This window comes from Petromyzon marinus, chromosome 1, assembly GCF_048934315.1.
Source record: "Petromyzon marinus isolate PM22_M1 ecotype Great Lakes invasive population chromosome 1, UKy_Petmar_22M1.pri1.0, whole genome shotgun sequence".
Taxonomy (NCBI): domain Eukaryota; kingdom Metazoa; phylum Chordata; class Hyperoartia; order Petromyzontiformes; family Petromyzontidae; genus Petromyzon; species Petromyzon marinus.
In genome coordinates, this window is record NC_133667.1 from 31,572,591 (window position 1) to 31,595,358 (window position 22,768).

General features: G+C 43.5%; 1 protein-coding gene across 2 annotated transcripts in view; it reads right to left on the reverse strand.

Moving 5' to 3' along the window:
- UACA (uveal autoantigen with coiled-coil domains and ankyrin repeats) overlaps positions 1-21,302 on the reverse strand; it is a 73,994-nt gene extending 52,692 nt beyond the window's left edge. The window contains exons 1-2 of one of the 2 annotated variants that reach the window (XM_032949280.2): positions 21,115-21,302; positions 16,988-17,048 (exon numbers count right to left, since the gene is read on the reverse strand). In XM_032949280.2, coding sequence (XP_032805171.2) covers positions 16,988-17,023 — 36 coding nt within the window. In that variant the 5' untranslated portion in view covers positions 17,024-17,048; positions 21,115-21,302. Of the gene's footprint in view, positions 1-16,987; positions 17,049-21,053 lie in introns of both variants that reach the window. The other variant, XM_032949285.2, reaches the window with a different exon arrangement.
- Positions 21,303-22,768: the final 1,466 nt, after the last annotated feature.

Consider the following 22,768-nt stretch of genomic DNA (forward strand, 5'->3'; position numbering starts at 1 on the left):
CCCTGTATATATATACAGAGTAACTTCTATGCAATAACGCAAGTAGACAACTTTAGGATTTTAGGGTTTGATGTTATTGCCCAAGCATGAAAGATTGATTCTAAGTCAACATCAAGAGCAACACAGCCACAGGAAACCACCTCTCATAAGCAGCAGCAGCTATGTTTTACCCTGAGCTGGATTAACGCCTCCCCAAACTATCACCATCTCCCACGGTTTCGCTAAGCGACAATCCACACAGCACCTTAACACAAGCTGATTTCATTGCTCAATCTTCACGGTGGATTTAAACTCATGCGTATTCTCTCCTTTGGCTGCCACACATTGCTCAACCACGGGCAGTAATCCCTCCTGCTGACATGTCCTGTCCAAGCCCAGAAACTATTCCTAACGGTCAATATGCCTTTAAATGTGCACATTTACCAATCTATGTGTTCCTCCTTCCTCTCTCTTCGTGCAAATTAAACCACGCACCTCTCTTTTTACAATCTTAGGAAGCCACTGGAGCTATGCACTTTTAAATCTAGACGGAGAACTCATTTCTTAAGAACTGCTTTTTGTGTTGAGTTCCTTGTCCTTCCCCCGCACCTCTTATTAGCGCGGTTGGCTGTGTACGGTGCGAAAGAAGTTCAACATACGAAGATCTGTGTGCACTTTTCTGACTTTGTTTCTTTTTCTGTATTAATGTCCATGACTCTGAACCACACATCACAGCAGGTGATGTGAACAACCGAGCAGATAGTAACACTTATTATGGACTTATGATGCATCAGACGTCGATATCTAATTTAAAGCAAATGGTGGGAAGATGTACAGCACACCAATTTTAAAACAAGCATTCAAATTCATAATAAGGAGGTCTAATGATGTAGATGCTCACTCCGAGCCCTCATTACTTTGATAGTGCATTGTTTTTGAGCTGTGTGACGCCTTCTGGCGTCATCTGGTCGAGCACCAATTGGGTCGAGGCTCAAAAGAAAGCTGTCCCTTGGTGTGGACCAATCAGTTTCAAGGACAATGCCACATATATTATCATAGTATGTTTTTTGTTTGCATTTTGACTGCAGGTATTGTGGTTAATGCAGACATGAATCCTTGTAAAAAGGTTTCAGTTTTGTTGCCAGAAAAAAGGGGAAAAACCCTATTAAAGGTTTTTGGGTTAGATGGCGTTATTCATAAATGTGTCGTAACCCTCCACCACCCGACACGGCCACACAGTAAAAAATGTGTTGAAGAGTGAAGCCACAGCATTCACTCTTCAACACACCCGTGGGCTAAAGTAGTGAACTATTTGTCTTTTGTAAACGTGACACATTTTTTACTGTTTGGCCATGCCGGGTGGTGGAGGGTTACGACACATTTATAAATAACGCGATCTAACCCAAAAACCTTTATTATTAATAATATTTGTCGCAAAAGCCTACGTGTTAAAAGCATGCAAATTTTTAAAAGAGAAATTGTCATTGAGAGACCATTACATAATCGGCATAAAATCAGATTGACCAAGAGCTGCGATGGTAATTTGGGAAATCACAGGTGCAGCTGACAGCTTAAGTGGCTAATTACCATAAAATTAGTGTTCACAAAAAGCAATCGTGTGATTATTACATTAAACATATTAGTTGCGGCATACGATAGTGGGGGGGGGGAAGGCCAGCGCAATTATGTACTTTGCCAAGGCTGCCATTTAGTTTTTACTTGGCACAGCGCACAGAACTATAATGCGGAAATAAGTTAATATTTCACGAGAGAGAGAAGTGAAATGGCATTTAAAATTGTACAGTACAACATTGCAGCGCATTGCTGCTGTTGTTGCAGGCGACTGAGTGAATTACACGGTTGTTGCGCGTTGTTGCAGTTATGCAAAATCATGTATTTACTACTTACACCATTCTCTGTTTGGGATGCTGCCAAGGGGTTATGGGTTAAGCACGGACTGGCAGCGTGAGCAAGAGGATGGAAGGCTGCAATTTCACTCTTACATCATTTTTATTCTCGATTTGATTTTTTTCTCTGAGGGGTGCGACCGAGGGCATAACTAATTTTCTCAAACTATCAATTAATTACCAAGAACACTTTACTACAGCACAATATTATTTTTGTACGGTATTTTTTCACGTGCTGACAAGGAGTTCTTAATTTAGAATCAGTGCTCTCATTGATAGTATCAAAGCAGAGGCAATTGCGTGTCGGCATCGCGGTCCAAATTTGGCAAAATTCGATGAAAATTACACCGCCAATGACGTAATTGCGAAATACTGCACATAGCAGCATCGGCCGGCGACTGCGGAATCTTAGCAGGACCCTTCTGAAAAAGAGTTGAGACTCAGTGACGTTTCACGAGCAAGCCTAACTGCTAGTGGCCAAATACAAGGAGCATAGCCATCACGCGAACTCCAGTCATCCTCGCAGCGACTTTTTGCCGGCCATCGAACAAAGACACTTCTGCGGCCGTCTGGAACGCTCTTCCTTCTGATATTAGGAAGCCACTGGAGCTTTGCACTTTTAAATTTAGATTGAAAACTAATTTCTAGAAATGCTTTTTGTGTTTAGTTTATTGTCGTTCCCCCATATCTCCAATTAGCGCGGTTTGCTTAATACGGTGGGAAGGAAGTTCGACATGCATACATACACAGACGATACGATGGTGAGATCCACAACTGCTGCTGATGAGACCTGCGAGGTCAAAAACTGGTACATTGACAAATGCTGCTGCCAATGTATTTATGGAAGGCCAATGCAGTAGTTTGAGAGACTGGAAAGTATTGCATTCATGTAGAGATATAGAACAGACGACCGTCTATTTATTTAATGTAATGCTCACAGACAATGATCAACACACAGGCAATTCAAAGAGTGAAAGTCTGTTTGACATTCAAACGTTTAGGGAGTACGTAAAGAAAGCGCAAATTACATTCTTGTACTCGGCATACATGCATGGAGTAACTCGTATATGAACAGATTACAGGATTCACAACTCGTGAAAATAATTTTAAAATTTTGTTTAGGATTTTTAACTAATGTGATGAACTAGACAGAACAAATGAAACACAATTAAACGGACAGCGCATTTTAAAATATAATTGTGACCTTCAATTGTAATCATTCATTGAATCGGCACATTGGCACTTTCCTACACTGGAAATAAAGTGACCTCTCTGCCTATGACAAGCATCAGGTCCACTCTGACCTTAATGGGTAGCCCCTGTAGGTTTAGTTTGTTTAACCAGGGTGAGAACTGACCTGGGTCACCAAAATGACAAAAGCAAAAACAAATAAAATTAGAGGAGCTCATCCTTGGAATATGCACTATAGCCACAATAAGCACGTGGTTTTCTTCTATCCGAGACAAGTAGGAACTGTAATATAAAAGAGCCACCCCAATACATGATTTATGACGAAGGTGTTCAGAAATAAACCAAAAGCGCCAATGAGATGAATGTTGGAGTCATTAAAGCAAGTACGATTCTGACAGGCAATCTCATACATGAGTTTTTTTTTCCCTCTGGGTACTCCAGTTTCCTCCTTCCTACACACGAACAAAAAAAACCTAAAAGAAATTCATCAAACATCCGAAGGCGGGACCCTCTGAGACAAAAAAAAATATCTTGACTGTCAGTGAGGAATTATTGGGTAAAGGTTACTTTTTTACAGACACTACACAAAAGCCGATTATTGTAGTATTACTTATATTGCGTAATGTATTGTGATGTAGATTCAATACTGCTGCATCATGCCTCACTCTTTCTGGGAGTTGTTTAAAAAATATGTCACACACACAAAGCATCGTGGGTTTGTAAATCACTTAATGAAATGCAACAAGCTCTGTCTGACAATCTCTGTTTGCTAAAAAGATGCCTGTGATCCAACCGAGTTAGCCCCCCCCCCCCCGTGACGTAATGGTAAAGGCTCCAGCACCGCCGCCGCCACCACTCCTGTGGTGGGGTCAAATGAAAGGGTGCGGTGGTGGCGACGACGTCGGCAGCTGCAGGCCCCCAAGTGTTTCATCGCACGAGCTCGCGAAAGACCTGTCCGGGCACGGCAGCGGTCTCTCCCTCTCTCCCTTCCTCTCCAAAATCCCATCCCCCACGCCTCGCCCTGGCCCCATTTCCAACCCTACCCTGATAAACGGCACAAACTGCGCAGGATTATCAACTTACGACGGGGACAATGCGGCGCTCGTAAACGCATATCACGGCGCCCGTCATCACAGCGCCATCTCGCTCGCAGCCGGGCGGAGGTGCCTATGCACACACCCGCGATCCAGCACTGTGGAGGAAGCGAGGGTTTGGTGGATCACCAGACAAATTACAAAATGTTGCACGACTTCCTTTCCCGTGGGCACCGTGGTGCAATAATACCCTGGCTCGTCGGCAGAATTCAGAACAGCAAAAGTGTGGACTGACATCATCTGACCCTTCTGCATGGGATGGAGTGCTGCCCCCTTGCATGTGTGGGTTTTCTTCGGATGATCCGGTTTTCATCCACATGCATCAACAGTCACTAATTGGCTGAAAACATCTCAATATGTAGAGAACCGCCGAGCAATTGTTGGACATGGTTCACCGCCTGGCAACCTTCCAGCTTCGTCTATGGTTCCTACTCAGTGATTGTCAGATGCAATTTGCAAGTACGACACTGTATACAAACGAAACATTGGATTATTGTCTTAACAGCTCCCCCACCTGTCCTTAACTGAACCACAGCAAGGAGCAAACTTCCAAGATGGACACATCACCCGCGAGGCACAACCGTGAACACCCACACCGTGCAATGGAAGCCACGCACAGCTGTTCAAGGACTAAAGATGTGCCATGCTGCTGAAGACGTCACAGCAGGGCTGTGGAAACTCCGGCCCATGGGCCATATTGGGCACCAGCTGAATTAAGCCAGCTCACGATGACACCGAAATTAACTTTTCGTGTATGACTCTCACTGCAACTTTTTGATGAAGGTGATGATGATATGAAGGTGATGTGCCGTTACATTTTGCCTCTAATGGCCGTCAACAAAACTGTATAAATCATAAAATATATTACAAGCAGAACAAATGAGATGTTAGCAATGAACTACAATGAATAAAAACACAGTAAGAAAGTATCACGAAAGAATCATGAATCGTATCATGGCCCCAAATCTTGAAAATTAAAGAAATCACTATTTGGGGAGGGTGGAGGGGGTGGGGAATTAATTGTTAAATGCCTCCTATACAACACTTACAGAAAATACTGAGCACAGAGCAATTATTAAAATATATGTTTAATGAATATTGCAACAGAAAATTCCTTAGTTGGGACTGCCATAGCTCCCTCCCCCCACGAAGCCGTGCTCGGGCGTGATTCAATAAGGGTTTTTTTCTGAACTTGGCACTGCACACTTCGAATTTACCAACAATTTCAGGCGATCGCACAAATCCGGTCTTGCTAATTACGCACCACGAGAACCTCTCGAGTCACATCAGTGGCACGCAACTTCATTCTGACACATGATGCCAGCCCTTACCAAAATGCTCTGAAGGATCTTCATGGGGAAGTTAGGGCGAGACTGTCAAAAGTTTGCAAAAAAAAGTCAAAATAGAAGATTACCATTGCCACCTTCAAAGAGCCATGGGATGCACCTGCTAGGGTAGCTTCAGAATACAGATTATGGATTAGACAACGCATTTCGCGTGCCTGTGCATGTTAAAAGAAGCTGGTGATTCCTGATCATGCAAAACAATGCCAACGTAACTTATGATCAGTTTTACACGTAGGCTTTCGTGACCAATATTATTCATAATAAAGGTTTTTGGGTTAGATCGCGTTATTTATAAATGTGTCGTAACCTTCCACCACCCAACATCGTGGGTTTGTAAATCACTTAATGAAATGCAACAAGCTCTGTCTGACAATCCGTGTCGGGTGGTGGAGGGTTACGACACATTTATAAATAACGCGATCTAACCCAAAAACCTTTATTATGAGTAAGTTATGATCTATCAACCTAGTTATGGGCCTCTGCTGATAGGTTTACTCAGCCAAAAATAAGTACCTAGTACATTAGATCAACACGAGCATGGAAAAAGACCAAACCAACCACCAGTGTCCCATTTCTGGCCCTAACAAATCCACGCTAACAGCATTTGTCCAAGCTTTCAACTCATGCTGAGAGCAGGATTCTTTGTATTATTTGTTTATGTACAGTTATCATTTCATTCATAAAGTTTATTCATATTTCAGGAGTAAGACCGATGCTCACTTGGGAAATTATTCAGTAGAAAATGGTCAATATATAGCAGGTCATGTGTGTGAAATATAATTTATATGTATATGTGGGCATTCTAAATTTATAGAATTTTCTTTCCCATGATGGCCTTTTTTCATTTCGCAGTATCACATCTTGCAGTGTTATCACCCACCGGTGAGTGTCTATCACTCAAAAATCCATTTTCCCATTAGAGCACTGCAAAATTTTAGATTTTGCCAAAGGTTTTGTATAACAAATTGGTGGTCCTGTACAGATTATATGCAGAGTGCAGGAAAAAATGTTTTCACCATTTATTCAGAACATAAAATAACATAAAAAATAACTGCATGATGAAAATTCCACTCAGATGAAATATTACATATAAATATTAAAATCAAGAAATATAGCACTACGCTCTAATACTGTAATTTGGTGTTAGGGTATGAACACAAAGATCCCTGGTAAAATGTAAGAAATTTTGCAAACGTAAAATGATACTGGATTTTAAGTTTTAGAGATATTGTTACTACCATTATCCAGAACCAATATCTCTCCACTGCTGGATGAAGGCCTCAGCAGGTCATCACTATTCCTCAGAGATGCCACTCTCCATCCATCTTCACGACTTGTTGTTGCAATTGCGACTGTATATACTTACATTATGCTAATAGATAATACATAGGAATTATCTTTTTTGATCCAGTTATAAAACAATTGTTCCACTGGCACCTTTTGCAAGTCAAAGATGAATTACATCTGCAACTCAACTTGATGGGAGAATTGTGCATCCTGTAACGGAGAAATCATAAATAGAATACCGCAAGAATGCGCAAAGCTATTACATTTTTTAACATACAAAGCCCTCGGTAGAGATGAGTGCTCGTTTTGATTTATCTCTGATTCGGGTCATATCAAAAGCTCAGGCTGATCAAATTAAACACACAGTAATTGCAGTTTTTTTTTAATGTTCTGGTAAAACCATCAGTATCCCAAAAGAGAATATCAAATTACGAGAGTACATGAGAATTATAATACACTAAGTGGTATTTGCAGAGATCTCAGATCAGTATCTGGATGTGCCCCATATTCCCCTGAGTCACCCAGCATCCTCTACCTCTTACACACAACCATAAATTTTACACTGCACACAATAATGGTAGTTTCAATCGAGCGAAGTTGCAAGCGCTAGCTTTCTCCACAGGCGTGCAAAATGCATTTAACAAACGCCAGAGGCGGTCGACGCGCGGCTTGGTAAACATAGAGGGCTTTTGATATAAATAACCCTCAAACACTTCATACTTACTCAGGCGAAATATTTTTTTGTTCAAAGAAACTACCAGAGCCAAAGAAGTAAACGATTATGGTTTTTTTTTAAATATAACCTAATACTTTGAACACGTGTGTTACTAAGCAGCGTCCTTTTGTATCCCCAGCAATGTTTAAAAAAATCGGCCAACACATCCACAGCTATGCAGGTGCATGAGTGCACAAAGCAGATTCAATGCCTCAAGATGAAAAAACACTAAATAAGCTTATTTTCGGCCATATGCTGCAGGCATTCCCCAGAAGGAAGGCAAAAAAAAGCATTTACGGTCCCAAATATGTGCCAATGCTCTTTCACAAGAACACTGCACTTTTGAGAATAAAATGTATATTGTATACAAGGCCAAGGGACCAGGGGCAGAGCCAGGGGGGGTGACAGGGGTGACATTCTGCGTATAAGTGTACGACACTCGGTCTGGCGGACTCCGTGCAACTGCATTGTCAGAGTGTGTCGCCAACCGATGGCATCTAGTTCAACAGCCTGACTCTCTAATCATTCTTGAAATTAAAATTTGTTGAATGTCACCCCGGCCTGAAATCCTGGCTCCGCCCCTGCAATAGACCATCCTGTCCTACTGTTCTTTAATGGGAAATTTTCAACGGTACGGTCCATCTGTTTCCGAGGCCATCAACAGATTTAGGACATCAACAACATGTAAGGTGCTTGGTGCACATGGCAGTTATTATGGCTTTAAAGTAGTTTTTTTATTACACTGAAAGATGTATAATGCGCTGTTTATAAATTTCGAAAACCGCATGCTTGCCCGTAATACATGCGAGTAATGAAATAATTGGCTGTACATGGTAAGCAGCAAAAAAATGCATCGGTTGGGTTACACCGTTACAGGAACTACAGAACGGTATTATTTATAGACCAAATCATTTACTCCCAACAAAATTACCTTGCAACACGTGCATTTGAGAACATACGGAGGTAAAATACGTTACAGCTATTATTAAAAGTAACTGAGCTTGGACAAAATACGTCATCGCTAGGAGAGCCAATTATCAAAAATAATGATGGCGTAGCAAGCCAAGAGATAGAACGCATCCACTGTGGAGATAAAAGGGATTAAATCAGTTCGTGTGCGGGTACTAGGTGGGTTATTACATCATAACAGATGGTGGTAACTTGGGCAGGGCTTCATCCAGCAGTGAATTGAGCATGTCTAACGATGATGATAAAATCATCCTGATTACAAGGTCAATCTCCAAAGAAAGACAGCATGTCCTCAAACATTCAGAGTGTGTGCAGACAAATAATGCGGAGTGGATGAAAACCAGGTCAAAGTAAAGCATCAAATCAACGATTTTTTTTTTAAATCGTACTCGTTCATAAATATATATAAACTACAAGTAAGAATGAATGGGGAAACAGAAATAGTTATTAACCTTCTTGTTGGATACTAGTAGGAAAAAATATTATCACAGAACGAACAAACTGTGTTGATTTTAAATTGTATTCAAGATAAAACTTTTAACAATGAGCGGAGCTCGCTGCTTGCCAAGTGCATATTGCGCGGAACAGTTAAATATTTTCCCCCCACGTCACAATGCCATTCAGTGGACATTATCACATCTGCCACGAACAATGGGGGGACGTTTCAAACGTCCAAGTGCAGAAGATGCTTTTGTGCACAGCATAACCCACTGTACCCACACAAAGGCCCATTGTGTAGGCGTTCAAATGCAACAATAAGCAGGTCCAGGGGGATTAACTATCCCATCCGAAAACAACATTTGAATAATGACAAAACCTCATAAATGTGTTTTTTTAAATGACATAAAGCACAAAGATTGTATTTATTGCGAGTGGCGTTGTTGTAAAACGTATTAAATAACCTTCGAGCTTTGTTGGAATAGGTGTAAACCACGGCCAAGCCATTGTGCAAAGAGTTATCACCTTTGGGAGTTTGCCCAGTACCAGCTGTTTCCTGACAAACTGATAAATGGACCAAAAAGACTTTAATTTATGCTCGAACAGTTGGAACAGGGCGACCTACTACTTTGTGTGCTGGAATATTTAATGTTTTACAGAGACCACTTGTTGAACACAGCTCACCCCCGAGCTGTTTCAGGTATCCTTCATTCATCGCAGTCGAAATGTGTGGACTCTCAGTTCCTACAAAAGTATAAAGAGACCTTGTGCACGTTTTGATGTTGGGCCAAGTGAACGTGTCCTGTGCAAAATCAATTGCAGATTTGTCGTTTTTTCCCCCTTTCAGTCAGCGTAAACGAGCAAGCCTTCATGTTAAGACTTTGAAGTTGTGTGCATTTATTTTGTGAATCTGACCGTGTTTTTCTTGTAGAAGGATGCTAGTAATTATGTGGTCAACCACTGTCCCCCCCCCCCCCCCCCCCGACTGCAGGCTCAAGAAAGGGGATATTTGTTTATAGCTGGTGGAATTATGCAAAGAAAACAGGTCACGGTACCCCCAGTGTGCCATGACGGCACAAATCCAGGCCAGAAATTGAACCCCTGTGCTCACAGCTGCTTCGAAAAAAAGGCTAAGTGCTGCTACTTTCGTGTTCTTTTTTCTTCACCAGTGCCAATTTGGACAGCGAACTAAATTGCCTCAAATCCATCCTTGTCAACAGCACCTTGCCAACAGCCTTCTCTCGTCTCCAAAGTTCAAAGCAGCCAAAGTACATACAGCTTTTATGGGGTTTTTCCTGCTTTCTCACGTGCATGCTACACAATTAACTAAAAGCAGTTCCAAATTAATAATGCTGGTCTAAAGTTCTAGCAACACCAGCCATCAATACGTTGTTAATAATGATTAATAAATCCGCTATTTCAGACTGGATTAACGGAAAAACAATTGTTTTCCAACCCCAAGCCCTTCACATTACAGTACCATAGCGACACGGCATGGAGAAGACCCTTCCTGACAAAATGCAGACAATTGCTGCCAACTCTGCCCAGGAGGCTTTGTGTGTGTTTTTTTTATGTTGTCAGGATGCCTCTGAACCATCGATGATGAACTAACAATTAAAAACCCGGGGGGTGCTCTAGTCACTCGAGCGAAAAGGACATCTGTCCGGTCCTGAGCTGCAACTGTGCTCACGTGGGAATTATCGAGCGTTGCACCGAAATGGCGCCGCAGTTGCGGGTGGAACGGCGGAGGCGCGACGGGGATCGATGAGCGGAGGGGGCTCTCAAAGCCACATCGCATGGCCGAGCGGAGCGTGGGCTTCGGTGCACGGATTCACTCGTGCACAAGCATGCGGTGGTCGACACGTCGGCCTTGGAGCGCGTTTTCAAGCCGGTCATGCGGCCCCCCGGGGGGGGGGGGGGGGTGTTCTAAATTGTGCTCTGCGTCTGTCCTTGGATTAATGTACAGAGCGCACGCAGAGGGCTGTTGAAGTGCATCAACATGTAAAGTATTGTTATTTTGAGAACACCACAAAATACACAATTTTAAGTTAAATACTAGAGGAGTGATGCAGTGATTCGTTTGTTAGATATCGCTTGTTATGCTTGCTATACGTGCAACCCATTGGAGGTTCAAAAATATTTTTGTATCCGATGTGCGCATGTGTATTCTACAACGACTACATTCACTACAATGTTAAAATAAAATAATTGATTCTGGAATCAAATCAAGGCCACAAATCCTGACAATGCAGTGAACGATATCAGTGAGACATAAAATCATTACAGAATGCAGGCATTTGCAGTGTATAAGCATGGAAGGTATTTATTAAATACCAAAAAGAACAATCTTAAATGTCACAGGAAAGTAATGACAGTAAAATGGCAATACTTTATTGAAGGCCTGTTCACTTAAGTTGCTTTGAAATCCAAGATTCTGTTTATTTTGTACATAATACATTCCAGGCAATTCTGCGATAAAAAAATAATAATCTTGGATGTCTGATGAAACATCGCTTAAGGTGGAATCTGCAGTTTTATCACTAAATTTGTTTATATTTGTTTGGGCGACCAGTGCACTCGACTGGCACGGAATTTGGCACAGCAAACTATAACAAAACCAACACGTACATCTTCAGTACTGCACAAATATTCCAATGCACGACTACATTTGGGATTAAAGTATGTGGTTAAAACAGATCCTTGCTCATAGAACGTACCACTGAAATGATCGTAAAGTTGTCAAGCATTTTGTTTTCTGTGTACGAGTGTAAATACACTGTACGCACATGCCACTTTTGCCAACTACATGTACAGGACATGCCCATAGATACTTCGATTCTAACAATAATTTACATCCATTAGTTAATACACTTTTTAAATGGTTCTCCCCATGCTCTTATTGGTCATGGGGCATTTTGCCCATACATAAGCCATGTTGGTCAGTATGAGTTGAAGGGAGATGGCACGGCGCTGTGGTTTAGATAGACCTTGCCACTCAAGTTAGCCATGGCCAGGATTTGAACTCAAATTGCCAGGTTCATGGTGCAGCAAGGCGAGCCACTCTGCCCCACATCGTCACTCTTCTTGATAGGGTTAATCACTTCGGGCAATATTTTGAAATCACACCTTGGTATGAATGTATTCCATTTAATTTACAATATAATTAAGTTTAACAATATATTTCCAACCCCACTAAATTTGCAAAACAGCATGAAAATATTTTTCTCAAAACTGCAAGGTCATCCTGTTCCACATTTACCGCAAGGATTGACATGCCAAAGTTATTTTTGTTGCTACGTCTCCACAGCAGGTGCAGTAATAAAGGAATTAAGAATATACTTTGGCATGCAACCATTTTCAATTACAGTACCTCTATTGGACACACCTGGAGTAAGAACGCAAAACAATGTAAATAGTTTTGAATGAAAGCTCCGTATGTGCGACTGTGGAACACTATGGGGTAGTAACAGGAATACATACACTTCAATTTTCCCTCGGCAGAATTTGTCTGCTGATGAGACCCGAAAGAGATCGAAATTCATCCAAAGTTCTATTTAAACAAATGCTGCTCAAAATCATAGGGCTGCAAAAGTTATTCCTTTTTTAATGCGAGATGGAACTGGGGTTCGAAAGTATTTTAAAGCTCGAGTAAATCCACTATATAGAGTCGTAATGTATTGTAATGAGAAAGACTTAAAACCTTATAAAAAAAATTGGCTCAATAGATTAGATAAGTCTAAGAATGTGATAAAATCAGTTTTGGACAGTTTAAGCGCAGGCATTTTTAGTGCTTCACTTGTTTACTTTTTAACTTTCAACATTTGTAGATGTTGCCTCTTAGGTGCTTTACCAAGCCCCGTTGTGTAACTTAAAGAATTCCTGTGCATACATTCCTGAGAAAACATTTAATATACCAACAAGATAATAGATCTACAATATTAGGACAGAGCTAGCCAAAGATTGTTTAATACATTTCTCACTTGCAGCGCAACAAGAAACAGTTTTTTTCTACGCCCTACAATAATAAAACGTTGTCCAACAACGTGCATTAACAAAAGCACATGTGACACATTCCTCCGCAGCTCTACCCTTTCACATTGACCACGTGCCACGGCACTGTCGGACTCTGCGCTGTGTGGTTTGCCGAGATTCGTACAGGGGCCCGAGACACAAAGTAGCAACAACTATGACTACAGTACAACACCTTTCAAAAGGGACACTTGAGCTGCCGTGCGTAGGTTATCTGAAGTTGTTTTTTTTATGCACAGCAGAACAGATCGTGTGGGCCTCACCTGTTATTCTTAAGCATGCCCCACTCTAAGGAATGCCCTTTGCCGCAAGCTCGCTTGGGAACACTCAATGCTGCTGGGCAGATGTCTACGGGCAGCCGCATTTCCACCCACTGAGGTATAACCGCCCAGAGGCAAGAGGCCAAATGCGATGTTTTCGTTTTTTTAACCTTGCTTTTTTACAAACACAGGCAGCATAACACGAATATAATTGTGCCAGCTTTTATGAGACGTCCAACAAAAGCCAGTACGTGCATTTTCTTAAGTAGAATTCCATAAATACCGAACTCTGTGGCGCCTTGTTTAAGAATGCAACAAAATATTTGTTGCAAAAGCCGCCAAAAGGTTGGATTATTATTAGCAGCAATTATTTGTTGAAAGAACGCCTGCCCTTTCACGTACAGTGGGCGGCAAGTTCTGGGGCAGTGCTTACATCCAAGCACAATATCCTACACTTACAATGCAAATTATTGACAAGGAGTGCAGAGGAAGATGGGAAAGATTTTGCAATGACATGGCCTAACTGTGCAGCCACAGTGAGCAAGTCAATCCTATCATAAAACACCTTACTCGACCCCATGCAATCAGCAGTCAAGTCTGCTCATTCAAGAATGGAATGGGACAAGCAGGCTTCCTGATGGCTCAGACCTTTGTACTTATTCTAGAAAATGTTCTTAGCAAGTTGCTGGACTTGCATGTGACCATATGGTTCATCACGTGGGAGTCATCGAGTGCAATATCGATTGCACTAAAATCCTTGCACCAGGCAAGGGCTCAAGGTTCGCCAGACTAAAACCCAGTCGCAGCACTTGTATTGAAGACAGGGAAGTACAAAGAGGACACCGTCTTCCAGATAATGTGTAATGCTTTCCAACCCATCTGCTCGCACACACTTATAATTCTAGAATAAGAGGTAGCCAGAGTGGCCTGAGGGAGGGGGGTGATGTTATGACTGTGATGGGGTACTGAGCTAGCTCTGCTGATAGTCTATAGATGAATCCACGCAGCCACCAGAGAATAGTGTCCATGAAATAATGAGATGAAATACTTTGGCGATTGCAGAAATGCTGGAAGAATGTTTCCATATGATGATTAAATTATTCCAATAGTAAAATTGGGCCTATGGAAAGTGAAGTAAAAAATACCCAAGGCGAAACACCAAAACCCAAGCAAGCATTGTGTCACAGCCAAATTAACCCCTCCCAGATTAACTACGTTGTCCTTTAAATGAGCATACCACTACAATCTGAGAATGTTTTGGCTGTGTAGTTACCACTAAAAATACGTGAATAAATCTATTTATAAATAAGTTGATGTGCATTTGTTTTCATTCAGCATATCTGGCACTGTGTTCTAGTTCTCATGTTCTAATTAATACTGAGTGACGCACTTGCCCACTGGACTGCCTTTCCTCTGAGTGAACAGCAATCTAAAGTGGCTTTATGATGACTCTGGGCATATGTTGAAATAGCTGGCTATAAAATGTATTGCTCTGATTCTAAGCTCTTAAAATTAATTCCTAGGCTTTACACAGAGACTTCATGATCTTTTGATGTCTTTGCAATTCATTAAAAGTCTATTCAATTTGTGCTCAACAATGGCCATAAACGAGGTTTAACGATCATTTTTTGTTAACAAGTTCCACAACTATTGGTAATGTCAAAGGTCACATTTCGGATAATGGCCAGGACACTTGTTTACCTTCACTAATAAAAAATAACTTCATTTGGGGGTCAAAATTAAACCAATCAAAATGCCACCAATACTTAAATGAGCACAGAGAAACTGAGAGGACACAATTTCCTATCCCATGCACCCCAATCAGAGCTCCTTGACACTTACTCTGCATACATCACTGCTGCTCTGATAACGCCATTGGCTCATTCAGGTGAGCCTTTTACAGAAGCGGGTGAAAGCAGCGATTTTACCTGTCTAAGGCGACGAAAGCACCAGTTCAGTGAACAGTAAGGTCAATGGAAAGCCACTGGCGTGGAAAATTGTGAAAGATCACGTAAATAAAGCAACACAGGCATATGAATTTGCAATTTCTGCTGCTCCAATAGCCAACGCCACGTCTGAGATTTTCACTTTTTTTCACGCAAATGGCTGTTTTACGAATAGATCTGTCAAAGTGTATGTGGTGTTTTGGAAAGGGGAAATTGCTCAAGGGGAAAAATAAACAATTTCACGACAAAATTACGTATATTTTTTTTCCTGTAGATGATTATATAGGCTTCTCTCCACAACGAGCATAAACAGTACTTTTTCTGAACTCTGTTGGCAACAAATACGAGTTATATTTTTTTAATCCAATAAATAATTCCAGTGGATAAAATAAGAACATGAATCGTAAAAGCAATCACATTTAAATGAAACCGCTACATTTCATTTACTCAACTTTATTTGAATCAAACATTCTTTTGCTACAAGCATAAAAATGCAAAACATTTTTTGCATTCAAGTTGGAACATAAATTTTCCAATATCTGAACATTTACTGTAGCAAAAGCAATTACGACATCATTTACAACCAAGCTGGAGGCAATGTTGACATCAGCATTGTCACAATGCTGGGATGTTTAAGCGGTTCGTAATCGCCAAAAGTCTCTCTATGGATTACCTCACTAAAGTTAAATTTATAAATCAGTCAAACCGCGTCAGCTCTGCTTACGTAACTGAAAATAATTCACCACTCAAGCCATAAACACTGCCTCATAACTGCAAACTATGCAGCAGGCTAAACATTTGAGGCAATTAACCATTCATCACAGCAAAGGGTCACCGTCAGAAACATTTGGCCTCCTACTGCACCGTGTATCCTATTCTCGCCAAAAGGAGCGAACAGGGGCCATGTTCACCACGGAGATTGAGCGGTAAAAGTGGCTCTCATACACGTGCCAAATAGATTGTCGCGGTGCAAGACCATGGGAGATGATAGGCGCCTCAGGAGGGTTTCATCGAACAATTCACAGATCACGGCTGATGATGCATTGCTGTTTTAATGACGCTCGTGAGTTTCTTTTGTTGGCGTGCGCTTGTGAACCACAGCCAGAGAACATGGCCAAATGCATTGATTTCTCTTTACCCTTTAAAGAAATTGTCAATTTAGAGTGCTTTTGTCACATTGTTAAACTGCAACGTGCTCACACGCCTGCGTGCGCACCTGCTCTCGTGAAAGGTAGTGCTTGTCATTTCACGCTTGAGGGCTTCTGTCTCTGGCGGTGTGTGGCTTGTGCTGGCTGGACTCAATTTTACCGCCCCGATCTGCAGGTGCGCCACTAGTAGCCACGCTTCAAGTTTCACATTTTGTGGCGGGCACATTAGGCTCCCAGTGGCATTTGAAAACTGCGCCCACCTACCATGTATACCTGTGACTGTTACAGTGTCCAACATAAACTCACCTGGTCGTTCTCACTCAAGTCTGGGAGAGAAAAAAGCAAACAACCTTCTGGCTATCTGTGACAAAATATATTTGAACCAACATTGCACTGCCCACTGTGTCCACCACTGCGCGCCTGTGATCAAATCACCCTGAAGAAAGTTTGGATGGGTAACCGGTATGGTGAACTATGGTCAAACACAATCCCCGAAAGCTGCATGGCAAGAGGAGGCGCTAATCCAGCAGTAGTTTGACAAAACAACTTCACATATACCACTGAAAAGTCTATTGGTCTCAAAATGTACAGTTTGGTCTAATACATGACTAATGCTTTCCACAAAATATAATGCAGCAAGATACAAAGTTTGACGTTAGTTTCCACAAAAACACTCACCTCACTCTTCTTAAACCTGGCCCTTAAGCTCTTCATTTCTGGAATGCAGCTTTACAACCACCTGGAAGAGAGGCAGATACGACCTTGAAGTCACCTGTGGGAAGTTGATTTAAAATTTACATCACTGCAATAGCACTTGCCAAGCCCGCAGAGCTGCGTCTCGAGACTGCATGGCATGGGACTCGAGAGATTACGGAGAATTATGTCCTTTTTTATTGCACGTGCTACCCTCCTCAATATCCTTTCCAACAACGCCACAACAATTCAATTTGCACGTTGCAGAATATGTATTCTTTCTCATACTGTACTTAATGAGTGGCCTTGAAAAGTAAAATACCTTATTAGCACATGCTGTGCAATTTAGTACACAAGCTACACCATAGTATATTCCACACACAATTTTCATACATTTTGAAATAGTAACTGTAGCTCAGGCTAATTGTAAGAATAAAATATTGCAGGTACAAACGAGTGTCTGGAGAGCAACACCACAGCTAATTGAGAGCATTTGAATGCGCGTGCTGTAGTGGTTTCTGCACAGCGCTATGAGCCCAGCCACCCGAGTTTGATTCCCTAACAAGCCTAGCACAGTAAATCAGTGGCGAGTTATATCTAAATTGGTCCTAGGCTCCCCATTTCACCAACCCATACGGACAGGTGATTTGGTTATTAACACTGTGCATTATAAATAGATCTAGCATTTGCAGGTACAGGCAGTACCAAAATGATGTGCGTGTTTTTCACTCTTGAGCAAGGGAGCAGCTTGGTCCCAAAGACGTGGGATTTGGCTCGTAAGTTAAGGCAGCGCCAACTGACTACCTTCGTCTGTTTTGAAAAAGAACCCCTACCAACAAAAACACCTATGTTTCTATTTTAAGTGTTTTAAAATACTCCAGTTGCAGCTCATGCATTCCTTGACATTTAAGGTACTGGCACTGCAGAATGTTTTTTTTCCTTAAGCGTAAAAAACGTTTACACCCATACCGCTTGTTATGTTTTCGTTACTTAATTCATATTAAACTGCGCATTTGTGGTGAAAAATGAGCCGTCTGATTTTCCTTTCCTGTTTGGCGCTGTTTTTGACATATATAAAAAAACAACTGCCCATTATTTAAGCAAGTACAAACAGCGTGTGTGTCGTGTACCTCGTTTTAAAACCAAATTATCTCAAGTTATATTTCGAGACGCAGTTTACCTCTGGCCAAGGAAGCGATTGCAATGTTGTGTATGGAGATATATACACACAGACACGCTCAAGATCTTTTCAAGTATGTGTGATTCACAGAGGAATACTTGTCAACGTTTAAGATTCAAAATACCCCAACACCGACTGGATTGGAATGAACCAAAAAAATGCTCAGCAAAAAAGAATCAGAGTAAACTTACACATTTGCTATAAACTACAGATTGGGAAGGGCATGTTTTAATATCGGTGCATATTAGTGTGCTTTAAGAAGCTCAAGGTGACCCCTACCATTCTACAAACGTGTGACATACATAAAGGTCATTGTGAACAGACACGTTAACAAACACGTGTATCTATTGCACATCACTGATGGAAAGGATGTTCGAGAAAGGCTGACTGCAAAGATGGAATTTGGCACGAGTTCAGTCGCAGCTTAATTGCATTGATAACAACAAGCACATTAAGAACTAATCACATATCAGATGGGGATAGACTTTGCTAACAGGACTGTAACGCAGATATGGGGGCTAACACGTGGGCTTTCACTACGACGCCACTCTTCAGCCTAACAACGCAACGCTGTAGCACACACACACGCAGTTACACACACACTTTTAGACAAACACTGTACACAAACAATCTGCTGTACATGCACGCAGACAAAAATGACACTCATACTGTACACACATAATATACATTCACACATAAAGCCAATGTATAAATATAAAGATCCCTAGCATTAACAGACTGCTGCATCAAGTGTTGTTACAAATACCTGTCAACCCCTTATCAGTGCCTCCCTTACTACAGACCAATTCAGACCTTATTGGTCACCCCGTGCCCTTATAAATCTCAACATTCACCCTACAAAGTCCCATCATAAGGGAGAAACACAAACAAATAGACAATTTATTTATGTTACCCCTATTCAAACGGCTGTACGCCGTGTAGACCTTCAAACTCGATTTCCCTGTACAAGAATACGGGGTACACAGTATGGGTTGACAGATACAGTCAGCATGTTGTTAACGAGCGGGCACGGCACACGATGGAATGTGTGGCCAACACCACGCCCGGCCGCCTTCGTCTCCCCAGTGGCGATATTTACTACACATCGCCGAACCGGGTACTCATTTGAGGCCGAGTCGACCTAGGGGGAGGCACAAGGCCGGTTCAGATAATCGTCGCTTGGTGTTGGCCGCGAGCGCGCCCTGCACAGACACGTGCGCGCACACAGAGACACGCGCCCTACACAGACACGTGCGCGCACACACAGACACGCGCACACACAGACACGCGCGCGCACACACACACACAGACACGCACACACACACACAGACACGTGAACACACACAGACACGTGCACACACACACACTCACGTGTCGTGCTGGGTCTTCTCACATTAAAAGTGAAAAACAGAGCAATTATACAGTACTCTTAAAGGTGGCACATGTAATGTTTTATTCCCAGAAAGTGTCTCAGTCGCGTGGCCTGTTAATTATTGTTCCGACAAAATAAATGTAACAACACCTATGCGGGCCACGAGACATGGAACACACAACAACGTGTGATGATGTGTCACTCGCCACTTAACGTGTTATCCACGGCCTGAGAGTCGAACTTAACTTTGTCGAATTCATGGCACAACACCCGAACTAACCACTTCTGACGCCCCTAGCCTTGCCCCCCACACACACTGCCCTCATCAACCCACAATGACCAGCGTGGTGAAGTAGGTCTAACAACCCAAGAGCCGTGTCGATCAAATGGGGGATTGTTTGAACCATAAATCACCCTGTTGGTAAAAACAACCCCCACGTTGTGTATCGGTCACAGAAGGGAGGCTTCAAAAATTTGCCAGGGTGGCGAGGTTTGTAGCCAAACAAACCTCGCGACTAAACAATACATCGCTTGCTGCCTTTGTTTAGTCCAGCAGTAGATTGGCATTTCAAGGGTACTTTTATAATGCATACAAAGACAAATATCCCCCGTGTAGCCTTAAACAGACTGCTGGGGCAAGTGCTGTTAGCGAGCGCCTATGAAGGCCGGCACGGCACACTAAAGGGGGGTGTGTGGGTGGCCAACACCACGCCCGGCCGTCTTTGTCTCCCCGGTGGCGATGTTTTTACGCACCGCACCAGGTACTCATTTGAGGCCGAGTCGACCTAGGAGAGGCCCAGGAACGGTTCAGATAATCGTCACCCGGTGGTGTCGGCAGTGAGCGGGAATCGAACTCGGGCGGCCGGGTTCGTAGCGCGCAGACCCGTCTCATGCAGAAGAAGAAGAGAGAAAGACACATTGAGTGTGGACGTCTCACACACGTGCGTGACATCTCGTGAAACGTCGGAGTTTCTCAGGCAGCCAAACCACCCACACACACAACGGGCTCGGGCAGGCAGGCAGGCAAACATTATTCACACGTACGTGTACAAGACGGAGTCTTCTCTCACACTTCACATTCTCTCTCGATCTCTCTCTCTCTCACACACAGACACACACACACGCGTGATCTCATTCAAGTTTTTCAGGCAGCCAGTCACACAGCCTCAGGCAAACACACATTCGCTCACATACAAGACAATCTCTCCATTGCGCGCGCACACACACACACACTGTAATTGTTTCACACTTTGTAATTGTTTCACACCTACAGTGTCTCTCCCCATCTCTCACAACAAACAACATGCTTAAGACATTGTATCGCACTACAATGTCACCGTCTCGGACACAGACACACACACACGTATAAGACATTGTTTCACTCACCGTCCACACGCGCTTCACACTAACATGGGTATCTACGTCTCACACGTTGGCACACACGTCCTTACAGTCGCACAAGATAGTTTAAGACGACAGCGTCTCACACAGTCACATACCTCCCAGCCATCCAGCCGCACACGCTCACACTCGATTTGTTCAAAGTGCGCTCGCAAATACCGCATGCCCGGCTCCCCCTCCTCCTCCTCCTCTTTCTCCTCCTCCTCCTCTCACAGCACTCGGTGCTCCGTTCGCTCGTCCCCACGTAACCCGAGCAAGGGCAGAGAGCCGCCTTTTCTTCCAGGGGACACAGCAGCGGTAGATTCACCGGTCTCACGAGCACTGCATCTCAACCTAAGAGGCAGCGGCAGCAGCAGCAGCATCACCACCACCACCATCCCCATCCCGCCCACCGCAGCCCCTCCCAGCCCTGCCCTGCCCCGAACTCGAGCCCTCCCCCTCGCCTTCATCCCTTGTCCTCCAACTCCTGCTACCACCACAGCGCTACGCTAGCCCGTCCACAACTCCCCTGGCCCCAGCTCTGCGTCTTGCCAACGACCCTCGCCGTACCCACTCGGTTAGCCTCCGAGCCTTGCCCCTGCCCGACCTTCCCCTGTTCCTGACCACAGCACCAGCTTCTCCGTGCCATTGGTGCCTGCCTGTCCACACGCTGCCCTTGCTGATAGAGCCTTATCTTTCCAACCCTTGCTCAACATTTTCCTATCCCTTTACCTGCCAACCCCAAGCTTAGTCATACCTCTAGTTTTGCCAAACCATAATCCTACCTATCCACACTGCCCTGACAGAGACCTGTCGTGCCAACTATTCTAAACCCCCTCACTTAGTCATGCACTGCCATAACTTAGTCCTCACCTCCCTTAAGAAACATGCTCAGTGTGTGATATCATAACCCCCTTGTTCCACTCTAGTCTTTTACCCTACCCTCTCCATAACATTCCTGCTCAATCAGGCCAACCTTGCCCCGAACCTACAACTGTAAATAATATTACCATATTCATCACAACACTGTTGTGTTGTGATGAATATAAAAGCATATATAGTAGGCTGCAGTTTCGGACAATGGTCCGTCTTCAGAGTATATATGGAGAGACGGCAGAGATAGTAACAGCAATGGGTTAGAGTCCCAGTACTTTACATTGTGGGAGCCTGATGAAAAAAAAATGTTATGCCAACATAGATGTACAATGCAGCAATATTCCCTGGCTAACATATGTCCTATAGTGTCCACCACCATCACCACCACCTACATCTGGGCAATGACCACCCCACCAACGAAAGAGATCCCCCGTATAGCCTTCGCAGAATGTTGGGACAAGTGCTGTTAACGAGCACCTCTGAAGGCGGACACGGCGCCCGGCCGCCCTTTGCCTCCACACTGACGATGCTGACACACACCGCAGCACCAGCTACTCATTTGAGAGGCTGAGTCGACCGAGGAGAGGAGAGGAGGAGGGCCCCCCCTCGGGGGACCGGTGGCGAATAATAATTCGGCGAATACCAACTCGCCACCGATGTTGGCCCGTGAGCGGGAATGGAACTCGGGTGGCCGTGTTAGTAGCGCAGCGTCGCTGGCCGCTACACCGCCGCTCCCCCTCCCAACCCACGCAACAACCCCTCGGCACCCTCTTCTCCTATTCACCCCTTCCCCAAGCTCCTGTCGCCCAGTTCATTGTCTCCTATCTGCACCCCGCGGGGCTGGGGAGTGAATGCGACTTCTCCCCCCCACCCCAGTCTCATTACAATGCACGGTGTGACGAGCTGCAGAAAAAGCGTGAACGCCGGGGTTTGCACGGCGGGATTTTCAAAATTCCCG